The 25,243-nt window shown below is 41.2% G+C and overlaps 1 protein-coding gene across 5 annotated transcripts in view; it reads left to right on the top strand.

Annotated features, from left to right (window-relative positions):
- The window catches only part of LOC410456, a 28,026-nt gene extending 3,048 nt beyond the window's left edge, over positions 1–24,978 (top strand). Inside the window, exons 1-6 of one of the 5 annotated variants that reach the window (XM_006560329.3) lie at positions 5,083–5,126; positions 5,207–5,297; positions 21,550–21,806; positions 22,576–22,639; positions 22,781–23,029; positions 23,319–24,978. In XM_006560329.3, coding sequence (XP_006560392.1) covers positions 5,098–5,126; positions 5,207–5,297; positions 21,550–21,806; positions 22,576–22,639; positions 22,781–23,029; positions 23,319–23,678 — 1,050 coding nt within the window. In that variant the 5' untranslated portion in view covers positions 5,083–5,097 and the 3' untranslated portion in view covers positions 23,679–24,978. Of the gene's footprint in view, positions 1–5,082; positions 5,127–5,206; positions 5,298–8,971; positions 10,210–10,290; positions 10,435–12,799; positions 12,994–16,678; positions 16,933–21,549; positions 21,807–22,575; positions 22,640–22,780; positions 23,030–23,318 lie in introns of those variants that run through there. The other 4 variants (XM_006560327.3, XM_006560328.3, XM_006560326.3 and 1 more) reach the window with 4 other exon arrangements.
- The last annotated feature ends 265 nt before the right edge of the window (positions 24,979–25,243 follow it).

Below are 25,243 nucleotides of genomic sequence, written 5' to 3'. Positions count from 1 at the left end.
CTGTTGAATAGCTCGGTTTTCATTGTATCTACGTTTGCCTGGCCTGTTTCGCACGAGGCCACGTCAAAGGTCGTTGCAAACGTGGTTGAATTCTTCCGTTAGCTTCTTCGAGGAGAATAACTGTGCGCCAACATCCTGGTCACACTAGTTTTAATATTTTTGTAGCTATTTATACCGATCCCTGGAAGCCCTTATCACTCGCCTCGAAGAGAGCCAACGAGAGATGCTATCTAATTTACACCTTCGCGTAAGATTTTTCTACGAACTCGTGAAATTTTTTTCCTCTTCGGGGAGGAGATATATCGTTTTCGAAATTTCTTCTTTCGGTAGTCTTTCGATGTTGGCTGAGTTTATAGAGAGAGAGTCTTCGTCCGCTTGTCCCCCAGTTTTTGTCCATGGAACCGGGAATTCTCTGTGAGAATCCCGCATGCCAAGGCGTCGCACATTGCGGACGACGACTCACAATGTGAAGTGAAAAACTATACCGCCGTAACCCTGGTGGATCCACTTAATCGCGCTTGCTCCCTGTCTACCGACCTTCGTTTCTTAGTAGATTGCTCAATATTAAATTAGAGGAACAACCATGTCAAATATAATCGAAAATGAAAAACGCGATGATAGAAACATCGTCTCCGCGTAATTAAAATAATTGGTATCGATTTTTATGAAAATTTTTCCTAAAAATTGATATGGAAAAATCTTTCAAAAGATATGTTTTTCGGAGAGAAGATAGGGAGCAATGTTTCCCGGACAAAAGATGAAGAATAAACAAGTGTGCTCCGTTAGATACCGAATGGCAATTCGAAATATCGGCGCCGTGTGGATTAAAGAATAATCACTTCTTACGATAAGTTGTCGTCGTAGCTATTCAGTCGTCGAATAGATAATGAGTCGTACTTTGATATGTTACTCCAACTGCAATTTCTTTTTCTACATCCTTTGACCCTCGTAAGAATTCTTTTATCTTTTCTAACCGAAATTTTTCACGTACCACTTTTCGTAATCGGGATAATTTACGATAATTTTTCTTTGATTTCTTTCTTTTTCTTTTTTTTTTTCTCGAAATTGAGAATCGAAACGTTAAAAAACTATTCCAATTTCGGTGCAACGCGATCACAGAAACATTATCATATTTACGATAAGATAAAGAAGCCGCGGAAGTGTCGTGATCTTACGATTCCGTTTGCTGGTAGAGGAATACGTTGGAACCGGTATGTTGGAATAAAATGAAGTCTGGTCAACGTTTTTTTTTCAAAAACTTGCGTTAACTAACTGTAGAACGATCGCTAAGATGCTGTTGCGGCTTTCACTATACCGCACAACTTTACGTAACTTGGACGAACGAAATGAAAAATCGTCGGTTCGCGTGCAATGATCTCGATAATGTCAATGTCTTCTCCATTATGCAAAGTGGTACGTCATCAGGTTCTAGAAAACGTAGAAAATATGCTCGATTCTGAGCAGAAATTGACAGGGTCACTTCCAATTCTTCCAAAATTTCTTCCTTCTTTTGTTACAAAATTATCTCTTTGAAAAGATTTTTCCTTGTTTCTCCTCGCCATCAATTTTCTTCTTTCCACGTAAATTTTCTATCGTCCGTTCTTCGACATTCTCTTCCCATAGTAGTCGAGGCGAATTAAAAACCGCAAGACTTTAAAGAAACTCGATCCTGAGGAGGATCTGGATCATACCTATCCTTGATCGATGATGGTATACGCGAAATCATGTTCCACCTTTTCGTTCCGCCTCTTCATCCCGGACCTGTCCCTCGGACTTCGCAATATCCGGCGCGGCGGCCCGTGGTTCCGCCTTTCTTGTTCACGTGTACCCTTTATTCCAACCGGTCTCGGATAAAACGTTGTTCTTCCATCAGAATGTTCGATTTTTATCGACGTCGATCGATCGACCTTCATCCTTGTGACCATTCACTCCTAGATCCTTTTTTTTCTAACTCGTCACAACAGCCTTCCTCCCTGATAAATAAATATTTGAGAAAATTTATTTTCTAATCCTTTTCTTCTTCTTTTTTTTTTCAATTAGGGAAAGATCAATGGGGATGCTCGATCCTCTCATCCTTTCTTACGGATGACTATAATTATCTATTAGTGGGATAGTTTAGTAGGATATTCCAAGGGTTCTTTAGATTTTTCTTTGACGATAGGTATTATAGTTAGATATTGTTTATTATATGGGCAATGATATATTTTAGAAAGATAAATTTATAAATCATACGGTCGGTAATTTTAGACTGATTAAATTTTTGAAGAATAATTTCTAAAAGAAAAACAAAAATTTCTAACGATTAAAAGAGGCAACGAACGAAGAGACCCCTTTTTCACACTATTCAGAAACTGATCTCACTTTCAACACGACAGAACACGACTAACTTTTCTTCTTCACGAATTTCTTGCCGCTCCGGGTAATAGCATTGTCTTCGAAACAATAATCAAAGTAGCAGTCCTTGCGCAACCAGATCTCCAATTGTCTTTGCACGAAGAAAAAACTTTGAGTTGGTGGAAGAGAAAGAAGAAAGATCTCGCGTCTTTCCCATCGATCGATCTTGAAGTGTGTAATAAATTGTTGTTCGATTATAACGTGCTGGGTCGCCCGCATGATATGGGAGGATGAACCAGGCGAAGAATATTTTTTTTTTTTTTTCTTCCACAAAAGCCGGTAGAAAGAGTGACAATACCCCATAATCAGGATACAAACGATTCCTTGACCGGTTCCAAGGATGCTCCTCTTACAAGAATGCATCGTATAATCTACAAAGTTATGTCCTCCGCTAGAAGCCATCTTCTTTCTCTTCTTTTTCCTTTATTCATCCGCTCGAAACGTCGGACACATTCACACGATCAGAGTTGGAAAACTGGAGTAGAGAGGAGTAGAGAGTAGGGGTTGTTCCTCGTTCCACGGTCTCCACGTTGATTTATTATCATGCTAATGAGTTTATGGAACGCTGCCTGTTATGTAACAGTATTAAGTGGCGCTTTCCAACGACGAGGGAATGTTATTACGTCACGGTGTAGGAAAGCGTAATCGTTGCAACGATCGTTCCTTATCGAGGGTTACCGTTACCTAAGAAGAAAGAAAACAACCCTTTAACTGGATTATATTACTCGAATAATCGAATCGAGATGAAATTCGACGACTGTTGGAACGAAATGGACGGAATGTAAATCCTTGGAAATTCCTCGAGTGACAATTTTCGATTTCCACGCTCGAGTTTTATTTATTTTTAAACTGTCGAATAGAAGATGTCTGATCGATTCGAGCCTCGTTCGAAAAATGAGATTATCGATGTATACAATTTTTAGAATCGTGAAATATTTAGAAAGAAAGTCACACAAGAAGATCCCTCTCATCCATAGCGTATAATTATAGGTCATTATCCTCTAAGTAAGAGGAACAACTCGCGAGGAATGAACTCTTCTGTTGGAGCGCATCAGGGATTTTTTTAAACGAGTACCACCTCTTAAAGAAAACACTCGTGGATCTAACAAAAACATGGTTGACATGTGTGAAGGAAGAAATATCGAGGGAGGATAGAAGGTTTTTTTCATGGATGGATTAGAAACTCGCGCAACATTTTTCCTACTCGTCGAATATTCAATGCGCTTAGTTTCATCGACGATCCAAACTTTAGAAGAAACATGTGTATTCGGCAAATACTGTTGGCAATAAATCGAACGAATTCAGAGATAACTCGGAGAAGGAGAGTAGCCGAGCGATTAAACGGATGGAATTCTCGTGCAATCTCGATCCGTTTCTTTTCTTTCGAGTGTTAAAGCTTTCTCGAGATAAGGCCCGATTCATTCGCGGTTAAACGTATATAAAATGTTGCGAGACTTCCGTCATCCTTCAATTAGTATACCGAGAATCGGTGATTCGGCTTCCGTCGAGATAAAGCGACCGTCTATCGATCATCGAACACAAATAAGAAACGTTTTCTCGTCGTCTTTATCTGAGTGTACAGCCTCTTCCAGTGCCACCCTTTCCTTCACTTATCTGTGCCGTTCACCCGTTTTTCCTCGAACTGCTCGCGTATCGGTGGAAAGAGGACAATCTGAAGATTGGCGCCAGTCAGAAGAATCACTGTGATGAGCACCACACTTTAAATAATTCGTTATTTATTCGAAGTAGAAAATCTTATTCCCTTCTCCTCCTTCGATCATTCTTTCATTATTATTATTCTCGCTTAAATATCTTTTTCGCTTCGTCGAAATCGAAGAAGATAAAAATTCGCAAAGTTTAACAAAATCAATACTCTTTTTCTCGAATTTATAGAGGAAAGGAAGGGGGAATTAAAATCGATGATGTTTCGAATCGAATGGAAGACGAGGTAATCGTTCATTGCCAAGTCGATGCTAATTTTCGAATCGTGTTAAAAGGAATACCTCGCGTAATCGACGATCGTGGGCGAACGTTTGACATTCAGATCGCGGGATCGTTGGTTTTATTAGCGTAAAACCGATCCGGTCGTTACCTCGTTCCCGGCTTATATTAATCGTCACGGTTGATTCTTCTGCTCGGTTTCAATGCCAGATGCAGAGCTGCTGAATTCGGGATTGAAACCGCGTCCCTTATTATTACCGCCGTCACATCCGCGATTTAACGTTTGAGCCGGATCGTTCCAGCCGGAATTCGTTGCTTAACGCGCACGACAATCGCCGAATTACGCAACGTCGTGTGACGCACCTTTCAACTACGTTTCTCGGACGAAATCGACCGTAATGAGTTTTATCACGGGGCGAATTCTCTTCACGAACGACGACGAGGTCGATTCGTCGCAACTCTGATTCGATCATTCTTTTTTCCCTTACTTTCGATAACTTTCGATCCATTATATTGCATCATGAGTATAAGGTTATCGATAGAAGTATGAATAGAAATCGCACAGTGTCACCAGATCCGTTTATCCGCGCTGGATATCTTCAATATGAAGAAAATGATCGTATATTCGTGTATTGAGTCATTGGAAAATAAACTTGATTTATTCGAAGGGAAATGATGGACATAATTAAAAATATAATTCGAAATCGTGAAAATTGGATGATTCACTGCTTGTCCAAAAAAAGAAAGTAAGAAGTGGAGCAAATGGAGGTTGGACAGAAAGCGAAGAGAAGGTAAAAGAGTTTCTCCAAATACGATACCAAAGGATTTTATTACTTTTTCTTCTAGTATCGTAAATCTTGGTGTCACGCAGGGTCACCAGCACGTTGCAAAATCGCATCGTCGGTCAGCTCTGGATTCAAGGCCGTGGACAAGAAAGTTGGATTACGAGTACAAAGACGTTGGTACGTTCGATCGACCCATTCATGAGCATCACCGTGCGAATTCTTTAAGCATGAATGTTGGCTGGGATTGGTCACAAGTTGCCGGTGAAAGCATTCACCGGCAGCCTATTCACACACGTGGTCAAACGAGTATGCGAAACTGCTCTTGACTGGCTGTATCAGCGGTGCCGGTTGTGACGCATGGCGAGCAATTAGGCTACTATTTCTCGTTGTTTATTGCGTCGTATCGGGATTAATCATCATCGTATCAGTTTCCCCGACAACGTAATTTAATCTCGAAAAATTATACAATTTTTCTTTTTTTTTTTGTTACAGCATAAAATGGAAAAAAAAAAAATTCGGCGCGAGTATTTCGCAATACACATTATACGTATATTCGCTTTCCCTTTCAAAAGTGGAAAAACGAGCTACTTTTCCACGATTTCTTGGGAAACACCCACAGAGTGAATAACTTATCACCCGGACAACTATAATATCCCAGTCACCGTACCCTCAGATTTGCCCACATCTACGCACTGTTCACGTCTCGAGCACGTGCCAACTGGCTGATAGCACGGGTCGTCGTGTGCACGTCGGTGCAAAGGCGCCAAAAGGCGTCTTGTAACGCAAGGAATTCGCGTTACAAGTGACAATTGCTCGGACAATCGTGCTTATCCGTTCTTCATTCTTTCAACAATCTGATCGATCGTGTCTCGTTTAACATCTAAATCGTTTCATTAAAGCTCCAGAAAGAAATTTCCAAGAATTGCTCTCGAACGGATATCTCGATGTTAGATTAATATTTCGGAATTTTTCATTTCTCTCTCAATCTCTTACGCAATTTCGTTTGGCCATATTGAATTCTCGTACGTATAAATGCACCGTACCTCATTATCGAGAACCCTTTTGTTCGATGGATTGTCGTTCCATCGATCGACATCTGTTCGAACAGCAACAATTGCGGTTCCAGTGCAGATGGCCGCGCTTCGTGTTGCTACGAACGTGGAACAATCACGATTGCGACACTTAACATTCTTCTTACATCGCTCTTGCTATCCACGGCCTCCCTTTATGGATCGAATAATGATACCCTCGGTGGCTGGGACAATGTTCGAAGCGAGGAAGAAGGTGGGACCGCCACGTGTGGTCAAATACACCGCGCGTGAAAGATATTTCTGCGTGTCGTTTCCTCAAAACGTTACTCTTTGTGATAGGTGTGTCTGGTAGCTTAGGAAAGTTTGCTCCGAAACTTTATCGTCGATAGGATCATAACAACAATGGAATTATTTAATATTTCGCGAATGGGAAGAGACTTCGATCGTGATGAAAGCAGTTCATTCATGGTTGGTGCTACGTACAATTTGGCACCGACAATGTACAATAAGGGCTTTCAGTAGTTCGATCGAGGATATGTTACAAATTTATACCTTTTAATTTTCTTTTAAGTATTCTCGTTAAGTTTTTACCTTTCCCCCAAATGTCTTTCAACTAGAATTTCGAAAATTTTAAATTCACACATTTCGCTTTGTTATTTGGCAAAACATTTGTTCAACAACAATCGAAATTTGTTAAATTCCAAAGAGAGTTTATTATTATAAATAGAATCTAAATTTAATCGTTTCTACGAAATACTCGGAGTACTACCCTTACGCGTAGAATATAATTCGAATTCTCTTCCGGAATCGTGCATGAGATAAAAATTTAGCTTTGAGAAGTTTCGTATTACCTGCTCAACCGCAACACTTAATCTTTCCTCAATTCAACTTATATATATTCTTCTTTTCGTCGCTGCACACACGCTCTCGTTAGCCTCTCGTACATATTTAAAATCGCAATGAAAAGCCTGATGGTGTGGAGAGAAGAACCGCAAAAGTGTTACGATTTCTCGAGTCAATGGATAATTCGATGGTGTTATGCGCGCGTAATTTCACCAAGATTGTAACTGTATATATATAAAATAACACGGCTTTCACCCCTCCTTCGTATTATGTTATGAGTTCGAGATAATGGAGACTTATCGTCTTCTTCTATTTGCAAGAAGATTTTTCTATCTTCGTCATTCACGTTCCCTCCTCGAGCAGACGTCCCTAATAATTGCCTCGGTTTATACGTTTCCCTGACTACGGCTCAATAAATTCTCATTAATTATCACGGGGTCACGGAAGCCGCGCACAATAACGGGGGGAGCGTCTCGATTATATATCTCGTGTATATTCTCTATGGACGAGATTTTGCGTAGTGTAAACCACCGGCACAGATCTTCCTTCATCATTGGGAAATAGTAATGGAAACGGGGTACGGAGATCGCGGCTCGAGCCCCGACCATCTGGCGCACAGTGCTCCCATTCACTCTTTCTTTCGTGAATCCCCCTCCCTCCCCCTCGTCGTACTCCCCGTTGTCGTCGCTCTCTCTTATATTCCCTTCCCCTTTCTCTCCTTTTACCGCCTTTGTGCTCTGTTCGCAGTGGTCCCTCGTTTTATATATCTTCGCGCGATATCAAGCGGGCCGACGTCGTCAACGCTCGTCTGATAATCGGTGTTTGCCTTATGGCGAGTCTGAATCACTGAATGAAGAAGACGAAAGTCTCGAGTTTTCGTCAAATTTTTCGTTCTTTTTTTATCCTGAAGAAAATTTTTCCAAGTTTGGAATTTTTGAATTTTCATCTCAGAAAAATTGGGCAGATATTGTTTCGAGATCGGTCTCCGTATCTTAACCCTCCCTTGCCATTAACCTAGATCCAAGGTTTTAAATCTAGAGCTCGATTTATCACCGTTTTAAAAGTCTACACGGATTTTTTTTAGTGGACGTAATAATATCTTAAGTACTCGGTTCAAAAGTTTATCTTAATGGAAGTTTCACTACATTCTTTGTAGTCCAAATGATATTATTCTTTTTTTCTTTTTTTTCTTATATATATGTAGAAGGAAAATGTTATCGGTGCACGAGGAAAATCCTGATCTTGTTGCATGAATAGGTTTGATGCAAATCATCCTTCGGTATGAATCAGCTTGATCGCGAGTTAATTAATCTATTACGAAACGTGTATGAGCGTGAGTCATTGTAACAAAGGGATAAGAGGCGGAAACCGCATTGATGAGATGCACAGGATGGTATCGATTCGAAGAATACAAGCTGCTCGAACCGGACGGAAAACCGGATAAGTAAAGATAAAATGCGTATGCAAAAATGATATTATTCGTGAACAATTCTTTACGCGTTCTCAAAAATCGTCAAGGACACGACAAAGTCTTCAACTTGGACTTCACTTTTACTTTCCCGATATTCCTCTCGACGATCGATGAAAGAAATAAAGAAAGAATAGATAATTACGAGAAGGGATAATTTTTAAAAATTTAATTTCAATCAATTCCCGGTAGGATTGATCGCTGCAGGATAAAATTTCAATTTAAATTTAAAATATTCGTTTATTTCGACGAAGTGGCAAGTGTTCGCGTTAGTAGCCGCATTGTTTCCACACGCGACGAGTGGATTAAGGGAGCTCTCGCTCGAGCTGGCCGGCCGGATCGTTAAGGCGCGCTCGCGCGCGCTCGTTGAAACGCGTAAACGGTTGTGATACACGCTGCAGTAGCGTACGTGTTACGATGTATTATGAGTTAAACAACGTAATGATAGGCACGGCGCCAGTAACGCGGCGTATCTCTTGCGTGCCATGTAACGGGTGTCTGGAAACACGCTCGCTCCGCGCGTGTCCCGCCCCAAGCCCCCGCTGGACAATCGTCGAAAGTAACTTTTTTTCCACCGTCATCCACTCGTTTCCACCGTTCTCTTATTACACCCGACCGGTTATAAATACCGTTACCACGATTTTATGCGTTAGCGATAGATGAAGTTCAAAGTTTTCCATTGTTCTTGGGAATCGTTTATATACACACGCGAGTGATAAAATTAATTGAAAGCTTAAGATTAAAATTATATTTGAACACGTACGATGGATGTTGGACGGCGTGTATGTTCCAACAAGATAATAAATGGAGAAGAATATATATGTGATGCGCAAACGAAAATGACAAAATGATCAGAGTGTGTTGATCACGATTTCTCACGAAATCCACGTGTGGGAGCTTCTTATCGCCTTGTTACCACCTATTTCAACCTTACCCACGACTTGTGACGAAAGAGTTAAAGCACGGACACGAAACTTCCGGTGCAATGAACCCCGCTGTTGAAGTAACGCGCGGCGTTGTTACGACACCAATATTAGTTTTACGACCAGCTTCTGGAAATAGATCGATGAAACCGTACGTCATCGAACGGTTGTTCGACAGCCTATGTTTAGTGGGCATAGTTGAAAGAGAACGCACCTGCAACTCCAGCACCCTCCTCCACCCACGAGGGGGATTATAACTCAGAGGCTCAAAGAGACGTGACCGATCGTGGCAATATTCTCGGTTCCTTTTCCTCGCTTCCTATCTCAACTTGCTGGATAAATAGAGTCGTTCTATTTTTAAAGGAAATACTGGCAATTTCTTCAAACTCGATAACGAATTTCGCTTCGATTAAATATTTTTTCGCGAATTAACAAAAGTTGAGGAAATATTTCATTTCTTCGAAATCCGATTCGATGGGCAGAATCTTAGATTTATTCTTGAAGATTGAACTCTGGATATCGATTAATCGAAGACAGAAAGATATTTTGGAGTCGTCAATTTATGGAATATCGTCGAATATAGTCAACAGCCGTTTTTCGATCTTAGTGACACAGTGTGACGACTTATTGACACTTGGTCAAGTGAAGTCAAGAGGACGGGTTAAACGAGCGTCGTTGCTCCTTTATTTTCGACTTATATTGGCAATAATCTCGTCAACGAAGCGGGGATTATCCCTCCTTGGGCGCGAAAATCTACTTGGATTAATTTCCACCGCGGAGGGGACGATTGATCGAGGGAGAAGATGAAATTATGGAAAACTATGGTAACCTTCGATACTCGCATACATTTCGCGGTGAGTGGCCAAGTTTTGCATTATTCATGAAAAGAACCACCTTCGTTCCAGATAACCCTACCCGAGCCGACGACCTTATCGCTTTATGGTTGCGGCAATTCCAGTCAGGTGTATGCATTGTGTATGCACCGGCCGAACGGAAGGGCGATTTTACGGGCCAGGTTTGAAGGGATCCAGGGGGATGGAGGAAACAGGGTGATTATGTACATAGATAAAAATAAGGGGACATTTTTTTCGTTTTCGTTGTTTCGTGACTACTTTCTATTTCTTTCTGAGAAACACGTGAAAAATACGTTGATTTGAACAAAATTATACGCGTCAAATTTTTCAATTTATCGTGTAATTTGGTGTAATTTCGATATGTATATATATAATTTTTTAAATAATCCACCATTTCGATTTGAATCGAATTCTATCGATCGAAAATAATCTTTCTATTCCTCTATCGAACATTGTCCCGAATTTAATTATTTCTATTCAAGGAATTTCGAATCGCGTTTGATTTAGAAAAATTCAACGATGAGGATATATTGGGGAGAGGTGAACGATATGAAACTTTATATTTCGAAAGAAGAATAAGACGAGTGAAAAATTCTGTCGAAACAAGATTAGAATCGTACTCACCTCGAGTTAATGCTAGAATCGTATTGTCACCCTTGCACGGTCCACGAACCGGATGTAAGCGTTCCGTGCGTGCTGGTTGTACCCGCTAATAATCGCGCGCGTGTTGGTGGTGTAACGGGGGACTTAAAGTTGGTCGAGTTGTTCTCGTTTAAAACAATCAGCAGCAGAGGAAGGACCAATTATACGGACCTGCGACCGTCTGTCACCGACCTCCTGTTCTCTTAATATCGTAGATCAGAGAGCACTAGTAAATATAAACAAGATGAACAGAAGAGGAGGAGGAAGAAGAAGAGAAGAATCGGCCTCCATCAATCACGGATGCAATTCGAGAATGAAATTCTCGGAAATAATGTCGATTCAACGTCACGAATCCCCTTTAACGAAATAATACCCTCAATTAAAACCCTACTTTCTCGAGACTCAATCCCCCCTCATAGATCCGTCGCGAGGATATAAATGATCCAGAGGATGGATAAACAAGATAATAATCTCACCTATTAAAAAACGTGAGGCATAAACCGAACAAAGGCAAGAAAGTTTAAGAGTTTCTATCTCTTTTCTTAAAAAAAAAGCAGAGAAAAAAGATTCTTATGAATAAAGGGGTAATTTCGACCAATGAATCTTGTATAATTCTCGTCTAAATCTATGATTAGAGTGGAAGTAAAAGTTAAACAAGAAAGTTGGACGCGCTTACGTAGCGTGTGCAATTAGTCACCGTAAAAGATTTAATACTATATATATAGTATTATATAATAGGGCATTCGTTTGTGGTTAAACATCGACAGGATACTATTTTCAATTGGGATACTATTTTCAATTACACACGCGTGCACACGTTAGAACGTAAATCAATCGCGAGATGTTGTTGCACATTACTACTCTCTGCCCGTTACTGAAAGAGAGTCGAACGAATTTAAAGCCCGGCTTCCGAGCTGGATTTAATTTATCCGGCCATTAAGTCCTCGCGACCCACAAATCTCGCTTCGACGATTGTCGTTCCTTTTAATTCGGATGTGAACGGAACCGGAGCGGATGGAAAAAGAAGAATAAGAAAAAAAAAAAAGAGAGTGTGGAAAGCGACGAGGTTAGATCCGTTTTAGGCCTGTTTTCACCTGTTGTCGACGCGCGTGAAAATCTGACGCGAGATTCCCTTCTTAATTGCTCGCCGCAGTTTCTTCTCTCCCCGAAGAGAATTCCATCTCTGTCGTAGCGACAATTAGTTTCGCGTCCGCCCTCGCTCGCGTGGCGCGCGCGACCGACGTTTTAATTGGACGCATCAAGTGGGCTTATTTCTCGAAGAGCGGTGCTAGAGGTTCGTCAGACGTTTTACAGAGTAGAAGCACGCGTCTCGAGACCGCATCGCATCGACGGAAGAGCTTGCGTATTGCGTTGGGAGCAGACCGCTACTTGAAAAGTGGAGGTGGAGGAGGAGGAGGAGGAGGAGGAGGAGGTCGAACAGCCGCGTCCACGGCTCTCGACCTCTCGAAGTGGACGCGAAGTCCCGTGTAAACAACAGCTGCGCTGATTTCCTGCCCGATGACTACTGCTATATATATGTATTAAAATATCGATTTGGACGATCGTGACTCGGAAGATGATTCCTCGCCCGAGGAATCTTGGCGGAGTTTTACAAGTGGAACGAATGGAACAATCAGGTTCAACAATACGAAGCGCGAAGAACGATTCGTAGACTGTAGAACCGTTTTCTGCGGTTCGTTGCGCGAAGCGTTTATTGGATTCATTATCTCCAATTATACAGTTACCGAAGCAAAAAATTGGCGCAACAACGGCGAAGAGAAACAGGATTCAATTACGATACGATGTTGCAGCAATTTTTTCAATTCTATACTCTTTCTATACTCCTCGGGTAGAGTTTAATGTCGATAATTTCTAGCCGGTTATTCCCGGCCAACGGCCTGTCTAAATATAAGAGGGAAAAAGTCGATCCCATCAAGGATGCATTAACTCACTGGATAACTCGAACGATCCAGAATGGCGGACGATCCATCAGACTCGCGGTGTCCATCGGCCGAGGAATCATTATCAACGAGCATGCATCCCGTTGCAGTTTTGCTTTCATCTCGAGCCTTGGAATCCTCCACGGCCGCCATATGGCCGTGGAGAGAAAAGGTATCGGTAGGAAGGAAGTTTTCCAGCATGACCGTATTATGTTCCAAACATAGCATATTGGGAAGGAGAAAGAGGATGGACGATGGAGAGGGCGGTGCGCGCACGTGAAAGCGGGCACGCGATGAGGGCACGTGCCCTATATTCTTGAAGAGAGAGAGAGAGCTTCTTTTGTGGAAGCGCCGGAAACGGGTGTCAATTGTCAGCCACTTGGACGTGCATCACCGGACATTGTCGTTCTCCAGAGCTTGAATTCGAGAACGTCACGGTCTGTGTGGTCCTACGCGAATAATCGCACGACAACAATATGGATGTATCCTTTCGTATATTTTTTCGCGAATAATCAGCCTCGTTTCCGTAGAAAAAAAAAGGAAATTTTAAATTACGACGAAATTATCGCATTGTGGATATCTCGTTTCCGTAGGAAAAGAATTTCACAAATTAGATGAAATTTAGGGAATTATCTTGAGAATCCAAACTCTCATTATTTAATTTCGATCTTACAACATAACTTTTCCAAAATTCTTTCGATTACCTTAAAATTAATATTAATTAGGTATCCAAGACGAGAGCGCATCTTCTCACAATCGACTGATGGAAAGAATTTCTTATGACGATAGGAATCGCGCATAATCGGCTCACGTGCGCGTTAATCAATTGAAATGAGCGGGAAGGGGGGGAGGGGTCGGTTTGAAATTCAAGTCTCGTTTTCTCGTGCGTTTTTCGAGTCTCGCCGCGTAATTTCACTTACTCCTCGGACACTTACTCTTTAATGAAACGTCGTTCGGTCGTCGATCCGCGATAAGGATGCTTGGCGTGCCACGAGGAATGGTTGATCGCATAGCATGGCGAACGCTCTCTGCGGTTGCCATTTGTCGAAACGGTGTTCGATCGCATCGTTAGAGCCTCGCTCTCGTTTTATACCTAATAATCGTCCGTGACGAGACGTTAATTAATCGTCTCTATGCGCTCCACGGATCGAGAAGTCCGAGCGCAAGACATAAGGATATGTGCATCAATCTGGAAAATGTGTTGTAGCGTAAAAAAAAAAAAAAGAAAAAAACGTCTGATTGACGGCAAGATTATAGCTACAGCCCATTTTACCACTTTCGTTTATTCACGTATGCTCGTTATAATATTCCCCCAGAGATTGAATTTCTTCTTACCGTTTTTTTGATCACGAAGATCGTGTTTTCCATCGATTAAATTTTCCATTATAACCAGTATTTGCACTGGTTAGATATTTATAGATTATTTTGTTTATCGAAACTATAGATCCACTCCTGGTTCTATAGTTGAGAAGAATTTTTTATAGATACCGTATGAAATGTTGAAATATTCCTGTTAAGCAAACAGTTTTATAATTATTCGCGTAGCTGTTCAAGCTCTGATCTGTTCAATGTAAATCTACTAAAAATATTCATTTCTCTCTTTGCTATTATTCTCAAGGATTTGGAAAGAAATGCTTGGAATTCGGATTCTTAAAAAATTCACTTGCGGCCACTGAACCGACGTGGAAAAAATCGCACACAGTGTCCGTAATTGTAACGCCCGACGATAGCACGAAACGCTTGCCTCCGTTAATGCAAGTGACAGTGATTGACCCTCGCGAGAAATTCTCGACCTCGCCACGCGAGCTCGAGACGCTCGCGATTGACCCTGTTGCGCCTCTTTTTCCGGGACAGAAAAAGCCCCGATCCATTCCATTCTCACTCTTCGAACATCATTTCAAATCCTCGCGCGTTACCAAGTCAAAAACTTGGCTTGATACTCGTTTTTCGTTTCAGATTCACGATAAGTCCGCTCATTGTTCGCCACTGCGCTATCGTCTACGGCGCATAACGCAACTGCGTAAACAGGATATGCAAAACTAACTCGCAACGCGCGATTACGAAATCTCTTTTTCCTGTCCGTTGTTCGAATGCTATTCCAGAATTCGTCGTACTTCTTCGAACGTATTCGTCTTTTCGATGATTCACCGTGTACTTTATGAGTCAATTTGATGAATCTCGAGGTTGAGTCAATTTATGAATCTCGAGGTTGGACAAAAAGTTCAAGTTGCTCGTTGGAACAAGGAGCGAAATATAAAATGGCGAGAAAAGTGCGTAAATATCGGCGGAAAAGTAAAATACTTTTCGAAACGAGAGCTCTTCTTCCACTCTCTCCCTCGCCAAGTTTCTAGGTCTCTCGCGTGGGTACACTGCTCCTTTCAGAATCGCTTGGACCGATTTCCAGGCCAATCCCGTCCCCGGATTTGATGAGAAATCAACGGGCTTCCCTCGTTTCCGCCGCGGATTCTTACTTTCGCGCCGCCACTTTCCCGCAGCTGGGAAACAATGAGCCACGAAAGCCTGGGAAGACTAATTGTCCACGGATAAAGCACACTTCGCACGCTCGATGCGAAACGTGTGTACACATTGGTGAAGGATGGCGATGGTGGTGGTAACGTTCGTTCTTTTGTGCCTCGATTCGTCGCACGACCCGGTTTACATAACTTCGCCCGATGTGTAACGGGGATAAAAATTGGATTGGGTAACCCCATCCCAGCTTCCTCCATTCGCGTAAGACCGAGGGAAATCTTGGTCGAGATCTTGGCGTTTCCCTTAATTAACGCGTGGCTTCTTGGCGCGTTCCAGGAATTCAGATAAGGATTACCACTTGCAGTATCGTAACAACGAGACAAAGTATATACGATACTTTGATAGAGGTAATCTTTGCTTTAGAAATCTTGAAATCTTTCAAGATTGCATTAACGATGATAATCAATATTGTATTATTACAGAAATCGATGGTTGCAACACGAGAAAAGTAGCAGAAAGAGAGAAGGAAAAGAGACAGAGTTAAGTTGGTCAGAAAGTATTTAAGATTCAAATTAAATGGGAAGATAAATTAAAGAAAATTTCTTTTTTTAAGTAATAGGAATCGAGTTCAACGTCTTGTCGAAAATTTATCCTTGGACGGTTAAAATATCTTGGATTACAATTTTTTCTCCGTTGATTAATTAAAGAATTGGATACAATCGACTAACCAACAACGAAGAAACACGATATCAAAAGCGATCGATTTTTCGCTGACCGCGTTGGCGAACATTGATGACACCGGTAGCACAAGGTGTTTGTCTCCTGAATATTATATACGCTCGTCTTACGGCTCGTATTATACCTGGTCAGCGAACCCTTTGTCGTTGCAACGAAACGCAAGCAGCAGCAACAGGATCGTTCTTATTTTTATCACAACTATTATTTCCACCGTATATTGGATGTCCTTTCCATAACGCGACTCCGTAACTATCATCGAGCAACAAAATCCTTCGAGGAATATCTTTTTCAAGAGATCATTCAAGACAGAGAATCACGTTCTATCTTCGATCCTTCCTTTTAAATCCCGGTGAAGAAGCTCCCGGTGACCTTGATTTCCGTCCAGACCAAGGGCAACCGTGCGGAACAAGCGTTGCACGGTTTCGTGGAGGGAAGGATAAGGTATTCCAGCCCGTGTTCAAGGACGAGTTTTTGTTCTAAGCGTCGCCAGATCCTCCTTCTGCTCTTCGTTTTCCTCCTCCATTTTTTTTCCCTTCTCGTTTTTTTCCTCTTCTTTTTTTTTCTCGGCCGGAAATCGGAGAGTGGGGACGCGTGCTCGAACGACAGCGGCACCTGAGGACACGAGAGGAGAGAGAGAGAGAGAGAGGACAGTGGTAGCGGCAGCTGAAAAGCACGTGCCAGCGCGGAAAGGGGTAAAGGAGGACCGCGTGTCGTTCGGGATTCAATGGAGTTCTGGGATAAGGAATTTATTATAAGGGAGTTGTCCTACCTGGGACCGGCCGATACTGCCACCATTCAAACCGAGGTCGTGCACCGCGTCTGCACGTGGGCTCGCATGAAAATTAATGAACACGCCGCTCGTGTGACGAAACGAAGGGAGAAGAAAGGAAGAAGGAATCGAAAAGTGAGCTGCCACCGTCTTCGTTAATACGTCGCCTTTCGTTTCGTTTCGTTTCGTTCGCAGGTGTATAAGTGGACGAATAGTTCGATCGACGTTTTATTTCTCTCTCTTTCTTCGCTATTTTTACTTTCTAATCATCTTGTTCGGATATTATTATTTATAATATACGGATTGCTGTTATTTTTTTCTTTTTTTTTTTTTACTCGCGGTTTTTCTCGACTATGGAAATGTGCTCGTAAAATTTTATACCCGACGTTGGAAAAACCCGAGACGTGTAATAATAACGTTTGTCGCAACGTATGGCGGTCAGAAAGGGGAGGAGGGGGAAAAAAAAAGATAGAAAGGGAAGCAGATAATGCATATTACTAGGCGTTGAGTGGTTCCATTGGCGTGGGACACTCGTCGCGAAGAAATTGTAGACAAACCGGCCCAGCACGATTTTCTTGACGCTCTAATTATAAAGCGCTTCTCATAATCCCTCTCCATTTCCGGATTCCGAAAAAAATCGAGCACGCTTTTCTTCGATATATCCGAGTCTCTTCTCTTTTTCTCGGAGAAATTTCCATGCTTGGGAAACGCGATCTCTCGCCTTTCGATCCGACTAATTCCAATAACGTTTCACTCATCACCATCATCATCATTATCATCATCATCATCACGTCGTCGTCGTTGCGAATTAAGCAAATTGTGCCTGATATTATTAATTACGATGAAAAGTATAGTTGCGATAATAACGCGTTTGATAATTAAAGACGATTTATCGAAAAACGATACTTTTACCGGAGAAAACGTTGCTCGATTAATCGAACGAGAACGGTTTTATCTTTAATTACGTATAAATATGCAAATCTGTTAACAGGATCAGAAAAATAGCAAGGCCGTTCAACAGCATTTCCGTTGAAAGGTGTCGTTTACCTTGCCAGGAATCGGGGATACGTGATATACCGGGTGTCGCATCAGCTTGCCTCCACTCCACTTCAACCGGTGTAAAAGTATACAGATAACGATAAGCTCGCGATAACGCGATCTATTTTCAGCGCATCGACGAACCGCCGTGCGTATATTTATACATGGAAATTCGCCACGAATAACTGCACGGTGTCGTTTTTGCGGTGTTGTGAAGCGAGCCATTGTGCGAAAGATTGGTGACGGACGCCTCGGTTTGAAAACTCTAAAGTGCAAGCATTCTTCGAAGCATTGGACGAAGATTTATAAGGGGCTTGATGAATTCCTGTTAAGGAAAGACCCTTCGTTGTAACGCACCCTGCGAGCATATGGCGTCGTCCACCTCAACGCTCTTCCTCCATCTTTCCCTCCTCTCTCTGGATTCTTTCTTTTTTAGAGTTTCACGCTCGATGCGCCAGATTACTTTTATCCGGCGGATTTTCGTTTAACGCGGATGGTGGACTTCCTCTTCGTCGAATTCCTGCCCGTTAACCACCCCATTAAAACGATTTCGTTTACACGAAGGAACGTTTTTCTCGACTCCCCCAGCCAAGGGAACTGTTAATTCTTCGATAGTTTAATTTTCTTCTTCAAATTGTCTTGTTCTATTCTCGCTTGGTTAGAAAGCGAGTACAATTTTTATTTAAAGTCAGAAGAGAATTAAATTATCCATCAGAGTTAAAATGGACATCTATTTACATATATGTTAAATATGTACATTGCAAAGTAGAAAGTATATTTATGTATTTTTATATGATACGTAAGGTAAGAAAATTTATTGTACATTTTACAGATATCTTAAAATTACATCAAACTTGTATTAGCAACGCTTTCATCGTGATGGATTTGAAAGATATTACACGTGGAATATGGTTAAGCGCAATCTTTGACGCAATCTTGGATTTGTCAAAATTCATAGGGCAAAAAAGAGGGTAGAATATTGTTTCTTCTTTGGAACATAATTTTAACGAGACGATTACATGTTTTCGAACGAACACACCTCTCCTCCAAACGGAAATATCCTGATGCGTATTTCGGTTTGTATAACCGGCTGCAAGTTATTGATGTCCCCTGACGGGGTGGCTTCTCTCTCTGAAACTTGTGACGAGTGACAGACCCTCCCTTTGACACTTGTATGCGGTCTTCTACACGCTTTTTCTACCTTCCGTGTTATTTTCTCTTTCATTAGCCGCCGCCAACGAGGAAAATACATATCGAACAGTTTCTTCCTTTAACAACCGATCGTCATCGGTTTGCTCAGCATTCTCTAGGAATGCACTATATTACTCGTACCGTTACGTAAATATCGCGACGAACACGATCGACGTTGTTGGCCCACAAAAATGTTATGACTGCTGCTCGTGTGATTTTATAATGGACCATCCCTCGATAGTGTCGTTTACAATTTGTTAACCCATTAACTGCCATCTTTTTGTCCAAGTTTTTGTCCAAGATTCCATCGGGTCCATCTCTTTTCCTTTTTTTTTTATCCATTTTAAATTTCACAATTTTTTACAATACACTTGAAATTATTCATTTCATTGTTCAATATCGATACGATTTCGAAGTAAAAGATTTTTAAAATTTTAAGATAATAATGAAAAGAATTCGATTAAATGGATTAAAAAAAAAAAAGAATATTTCTGAAAGAATAGAGGAAGAAAATATTAGAAGACGCGAAACAAAGGAAAGTATGGCACACTGGGAAGTGGTAAAGGAATTTGAAATCCTTTGGAACAAGAAGCAAAGGCTTCGTGGCCACGTTGAAGGGGCAAAAAAAAGTGGAAGAAAGATCGATACTGGGTGCACGAGCACCTGAGAATTCTTCGTAAACCGCATTTAATGTTCGCGCGTAATCGTATTGGAATTTCTTCGATGATGAATCAGAGATCTCGCAACTCTTGGCGACGATCTTTCGTCTCTCTTTTCCGTGAAAATTATTATTCGTCGCGTAACACGCGAAAAGTGAAAATTCTACCACAGCCAGAGTTTCTAACGCGTTCGTCTGTCCGTTTAATAAATTGCAATACCGTTTTGTTAAAGGCGTAGTTAGAAACGAAACACGCCAACCTCTCTATCGATTCTGGGTCCTCGTAAAACGCCACTGAGAATTCCACGATGAAGGCGTGCTTGAACCCCGCTGTTTGTTTAGCTGAAACGCAAATACGACCACGAGCCTGGCATTTACGTTCTCTCTCGTACGAACGAAATTGAAATATCGAATGTATCGAAAGGTCGAGAAAAAATTCTTGGAATAGAAAATGATACTTCGCCTATGTAGGAGAAAATATTTCAATTTCTAGCCTATCTCTTTGTCCCCCAATATTTTATAATATTATTTACATACGAAATTAAATTGGAATTAGAATGACGAACTTACGCGTATATTTAATCGCGATATATCGAATTTATTGCGGACAAATATATCGATCGGGCACATAATTGACACGCGCGACCCTCGAACTCGTTCACGACACGAGCCTTTAACCGTAATCTCCATTTATCTCCAATCTATCCAGAAACCAAATAGCCAAATGGGGGGGGCCAAATGCATAAAAGGATGATATTGACGTGACGAACTACACCACGCGATAAAAGGATAATCTCTCTGGTGTCCTCTTTGAAAACGTGCTTGCACGGCGTGGCCGTGGCTTAGCGAAAATCCAAACGAGCTCGATCATTCATTTCACATGATTTCGCTCGGTACACCGGTACGTGAAATCATTGTGCGCTGACACGTAGCCGTGATTCGAGCAGCGGAAACTTTTATCACGGGCACGATTCGCCGCATTTGGCGCGGAGATTGTTACAGAGTTGGGAATAAAAGCGCGGCCGTAAAATCTGCCTACACGTGTTTTTCGAAGCATTTCGAGTACTGTGGTACTTGCGAACGTGTGTGATGCCAAGCCAACATCTGGCCTATTGATAGATTGGAGATTTCCTTATGCTTATAATTAGCCTCGATCCCAATTTTCGTTTCTCGCGTATTTGGGGGAAAAGACGAGATGATTGATCGAATCGTTTTGCGAGCGAAAATTTAATTTTGTTCGTGTTCGAAATCTTCACGAAAACGATCCACGGATCATCCATGGATTTCTCTGGTTTTTTGATCGTTGATGGGGCTGATATCAATTTTCACCCCTTCCCTTCCCTGTATTTAATATTATATAGGCTACCGCTGCGTAAACGGGGCTTTAATCTTGACATATGAATACACACAAGGATGACTTTTAACCATCTGCGAACGGGGTGATCTGGTGTCTGGTTTATTTTCGGTGCACGCATCCCCTCGTATCTGAAGGGTTGATAGCGTTTTATGCACCGCGCGTGGCCAACGTCTGTCTCCGGGTTAATTATGGACTAATTGTCAAGCTTCTTGTCGCGTCGGCTTTTTACCATTTTTTCCCCTCCTTTTTTTCTTTATTGGCTCCTCCTTTCGACAACAGACATCGTCTCGTTTTCCTGCGCTCCTTTTAAAACGAGCTCGTTTCCTTCCATAGAAATAATCCTAATCCTATCCGAAAAAACCTTTTAACCCTTCAAGAAAAAAAAAGGAATCGTTCAAACTGTTAAGTCTTTCGAAACGATACTTCTAAATATTACTCCAATAAATGAAATCCTATCCGAATAAAACCTGGATGATTATTTTTAACGAAATTTTCGTGATGGTTGCAGACGACCATAAAGGTGTACGCCAACTGTCTTCGGCCAGACATCGAGTACAAGACCCTGAGCATCACGTATGAGACGACTTGCCGTGAAATCGTCCAGAACCTATTGAACAAATACCGAATGAGGCACCGTGACCCGAGACTGTTCTACCTCACCATGGAGGTGACCGTGAGGAGACCGAACGTGAGGACCGTGCTCCCATTGGACGAGGACGCGAGGCCGGCCGTCTTGCAATCGTGTCATCCTCGTGGCGATTCCAGGTATTGCGATTCTATCCATATCCCTCCGTTCTTCTTTCCTAGGGCTTTCCTTTCCCTCGGCTTCGCTCGGCTTCGTGACGTAATTTCAGGGCTTGCGACGGACCGTAAACATGACTTCTTGTGGGTCGATGAGCACGAGCCAACGACGAGTCTCTCCTTTCGAGAAAGAGAGAGAGAGGTTCCCTTTGTTCTTGGTTCCTCTGGAGTTGTCTGGCTTGACCGCGCACGAGACGTGCCTTTATTTATGCTAACGACTCGAAGAACGAGAAGAAGGGACACGTGTTCGCTTAAGATTTTTAATCGAGACGCCTCGCTTCTCTCCATGAAAATTTAGATTTTGGACATGGAAAGAGACTGTTGAGAAACAATTCAATCTTGTAGAAAGAATGTACTTTTTGTTTCTTCTTTAATTTAAGACGCGGGAAAGCAGGAGGATGTCTTCTTCTCGTGACTGATGAATGGAAAACAAGTAAAGTTTTCCAAGTTAGGGAAGATTTTCTCGATTTTTGTGGGCAAAATCGAAGGGAGAGACGTTTGGATTTCAAGTATCGATTAGGTTTAGGCCGCTCGGCAGAGGAAAGACTGGAAGTCACCAATGTTTTTCTCGGAAACTTCCGGCGAAGGTATACGTTGCGTAGGCGGACAGTGTTTGACTGTGGAACGTTCCTTGGGCCCTTGTGTTTTTACGTGGAAGTAGCGATCCCTTTTGAACTCGCCCGACTTCTACGATGATTCCACGGGTTGATTCACGGATGTTTTCTTGTTGCAGATTCTCGTTGCAGACCCGCCGCGGAGGACTTGTCAAAATATACGACAGCGCGCTCATGTCCGGAGTAAGTTACGCAGTTACTTTACAACAATTTTTCCCCGTAAACTCGCACAGTTCATTCAGAGAGATCTCCTCTAAATACTGGAATACTACGTTTATTCCCTTTTTATTTATTTCTTACATCTCTTATATATTCTGTTCGCAGTCGAAATACAAAAGTCTGCTAGTGTCCGAGCAGACCACGGTCGATGAATTGATCCAGATGTTATTGAGTTGCTACAGTTCTAAAGAGCGCGTCGAGCAATTCTCCCTTTACGAGGTGTGCGAAGGCGAAGAGTATCAAAGGAAGTTGCATCCTGACGACTCACCCCTCAAAGTCACGCAACGATGGACAAGCGCCGATCGTCATCTTCGCATAAGACGCAATCCAGACTACAATCCTCATAGGAGAAAAGTAAGCGAATTGGCCTTCGCCTTACGATACGATACGAAATTGTTCGATAAATTTTCTAAATGTACTCGTAAAATACCGATTGCAACACAATTTCTACGCGATCGAATATGTATATATTATGCGTATTCTCACGATTCAACACAAAAGAATTCCTCATCTTGGATGCACTGCCAAGATGGCCGAATGTAATTACGAATACAGGCGCATCTCGAAGCAGTGCTATCGGCATTATTCATAAGAATATAATAGAAAGTCAAATTTGTTACGCAATACACGGTTTTGTTTGCAGAGTATGTGGGCGTCAGACTCGAGCATCAGCGTGGCGATGTCAAGATTGAACCTACACGGCCCCCATCATCAGGGATCTCATTACAACCAAGGGAATGACAACAACAATCATTTAGCGTTGTACCAGCACAAAGATACAAGTTCGATCAATAACAACAATATCCATAAGATCGATCAGCATCTGTCTTTGGGCTCCTTGAATCAGCAACCGAGAATCGTGGTTCCCCATGCGACGCAACTTCCGCAGTTGCAAATCCCACGGTTGCAACAATTGCCTCAAAGTGTCCCATCGACGCCAATCTCGTCGAAACATATTACGGCGACCTCGTATGCGGACTATGAAAATTATTTGTTCATATAAATATTTCAATTTTTTTCACTTCGTGTATATTTGAATTACGAGGAATAATAAGACGCGAAATGGATTGCAGGTGTTCGAAATGCGCTGAATAGCTTGTTGCAGCTTTTTTTAAATCGTATTGAACAGTATTTGATCGAGCAGTTTGAAAGCTTCGCTACGAGAAGAGTTTGGAACAATTTTTGGAAGAGGATATTTCGAAGATTTCCTCTTTGCGAAGAAGTATATTTAAGATTGCACGAATTGCACGAGGTTATTTATCAATGGTAGTTCGATATGATGGTGTGAGGGAACACGGTTCGTGTCTCAGCTTTTCGCGTCGGTAAAACGGAACAAAGAGAATTTACAATTATAGTCAATAGCGAGAAACAATTGTACCAAAGGTAGACGTACGAAATATTAGATAAATAGTATATTCATCCTTATATTGTATAAATGTATTGCGTAAGAAAGATATGCTAAAAATTGATTAAGAGAAAAAGATATAAGACATGAGTCTTTGAGACTCTTATCTAAGAGAGCAATCGAATTTGGAATTTTATCATGAGAATTGAGAAGACCATTGAGAATATTTTACAAGAAATTTGTATAAAATTTATTATACAATTATGGTATAAAATAGAGAGTCTAACATTTCATATTTATATCTCGGAAATTATATTTTTATCCAAGAATAAGGTTGCAGAATGCGACCTCTATTATTTATTTATAACAATTGTGTAGTGTCTAAGAGAAGAAGGAGCCTGAAATTTTAAATTATTTTTAATGGAATCCTGTGCTGTAAATTTCGTCGTGCAATACGATCGAACAGGGTTCGAGTATATTCGTGTAAATATAACCAATAAACGACGTGTTACAACAATTTTAATAATTACCACTAGCCAGTCAACCAGCAAATGTAAATGTTTAATTCTGTACGTGTATACGTCGTTCCTGTGCGAAATTATCGTATTCGTCAGTTGGCATTTAAAGAGCGCTATTATATTATTGATGCGTTATATTTTTTTTTGTTTTTTACAATTCATTGTAAATAGAAAAGGTCTTTTTTATTTTATTACGTTTCGTCAATGTTGCACTGAGATTGCCAAAGAGTCGTCATGAAATAAAAAAATAAAAAAGAATACGTTCAATCGTACGAGAAAACGAATAGAAGTTCTACTTCTTTGCAAATATGAAACTAAAAATTATCACGAGTCGCATATGGAAATAGTGCAAGTAGGACTTAACAGCGTAACTTGTGTAATGAGTACAATGAAATTTGTATTATTTTGAATAAGAAATAGAGTGTAAATATTCATCTTGTCGTTTATAAATCACCTAAGAAAATATCGTTTTACGTGTCTTCACCTACAATCTGCATGTTTCCTTATAATCTTATAAAACGATATTATAATAATAATAATAATAATAAATATATAGAGTGAGAATCTATCCCCAAAATATGAGAATATTATGAATAACTTGAAGTAATTTCAAACAACTCTCCTTTGGAAAAACTTAGGATTTTGTTAATAAATTGTTAACAAGAGATCAATCATGAAGCATAAATCAATATGATGATAGAATAT

This window comes from Apis mellifera, linkage group LG13 (genome assembly GCF_003254395.2).
Source record: "Apis mellifera strain DH4 linkage group LG13, Amel_HAv3.1, whole genome shotgun sequence".
Lineage (NCBI taxonomy): Eukaryota > Metazoa > Arthropoda > Insecta > Hymenoptera > Apidae > Apis > Apis mellifera.
The sequence above is the reverse complement of the archived record's forward strand: the minus strand, read 5'-3'. Positions and strand labels throughout refer to the sequence as shown.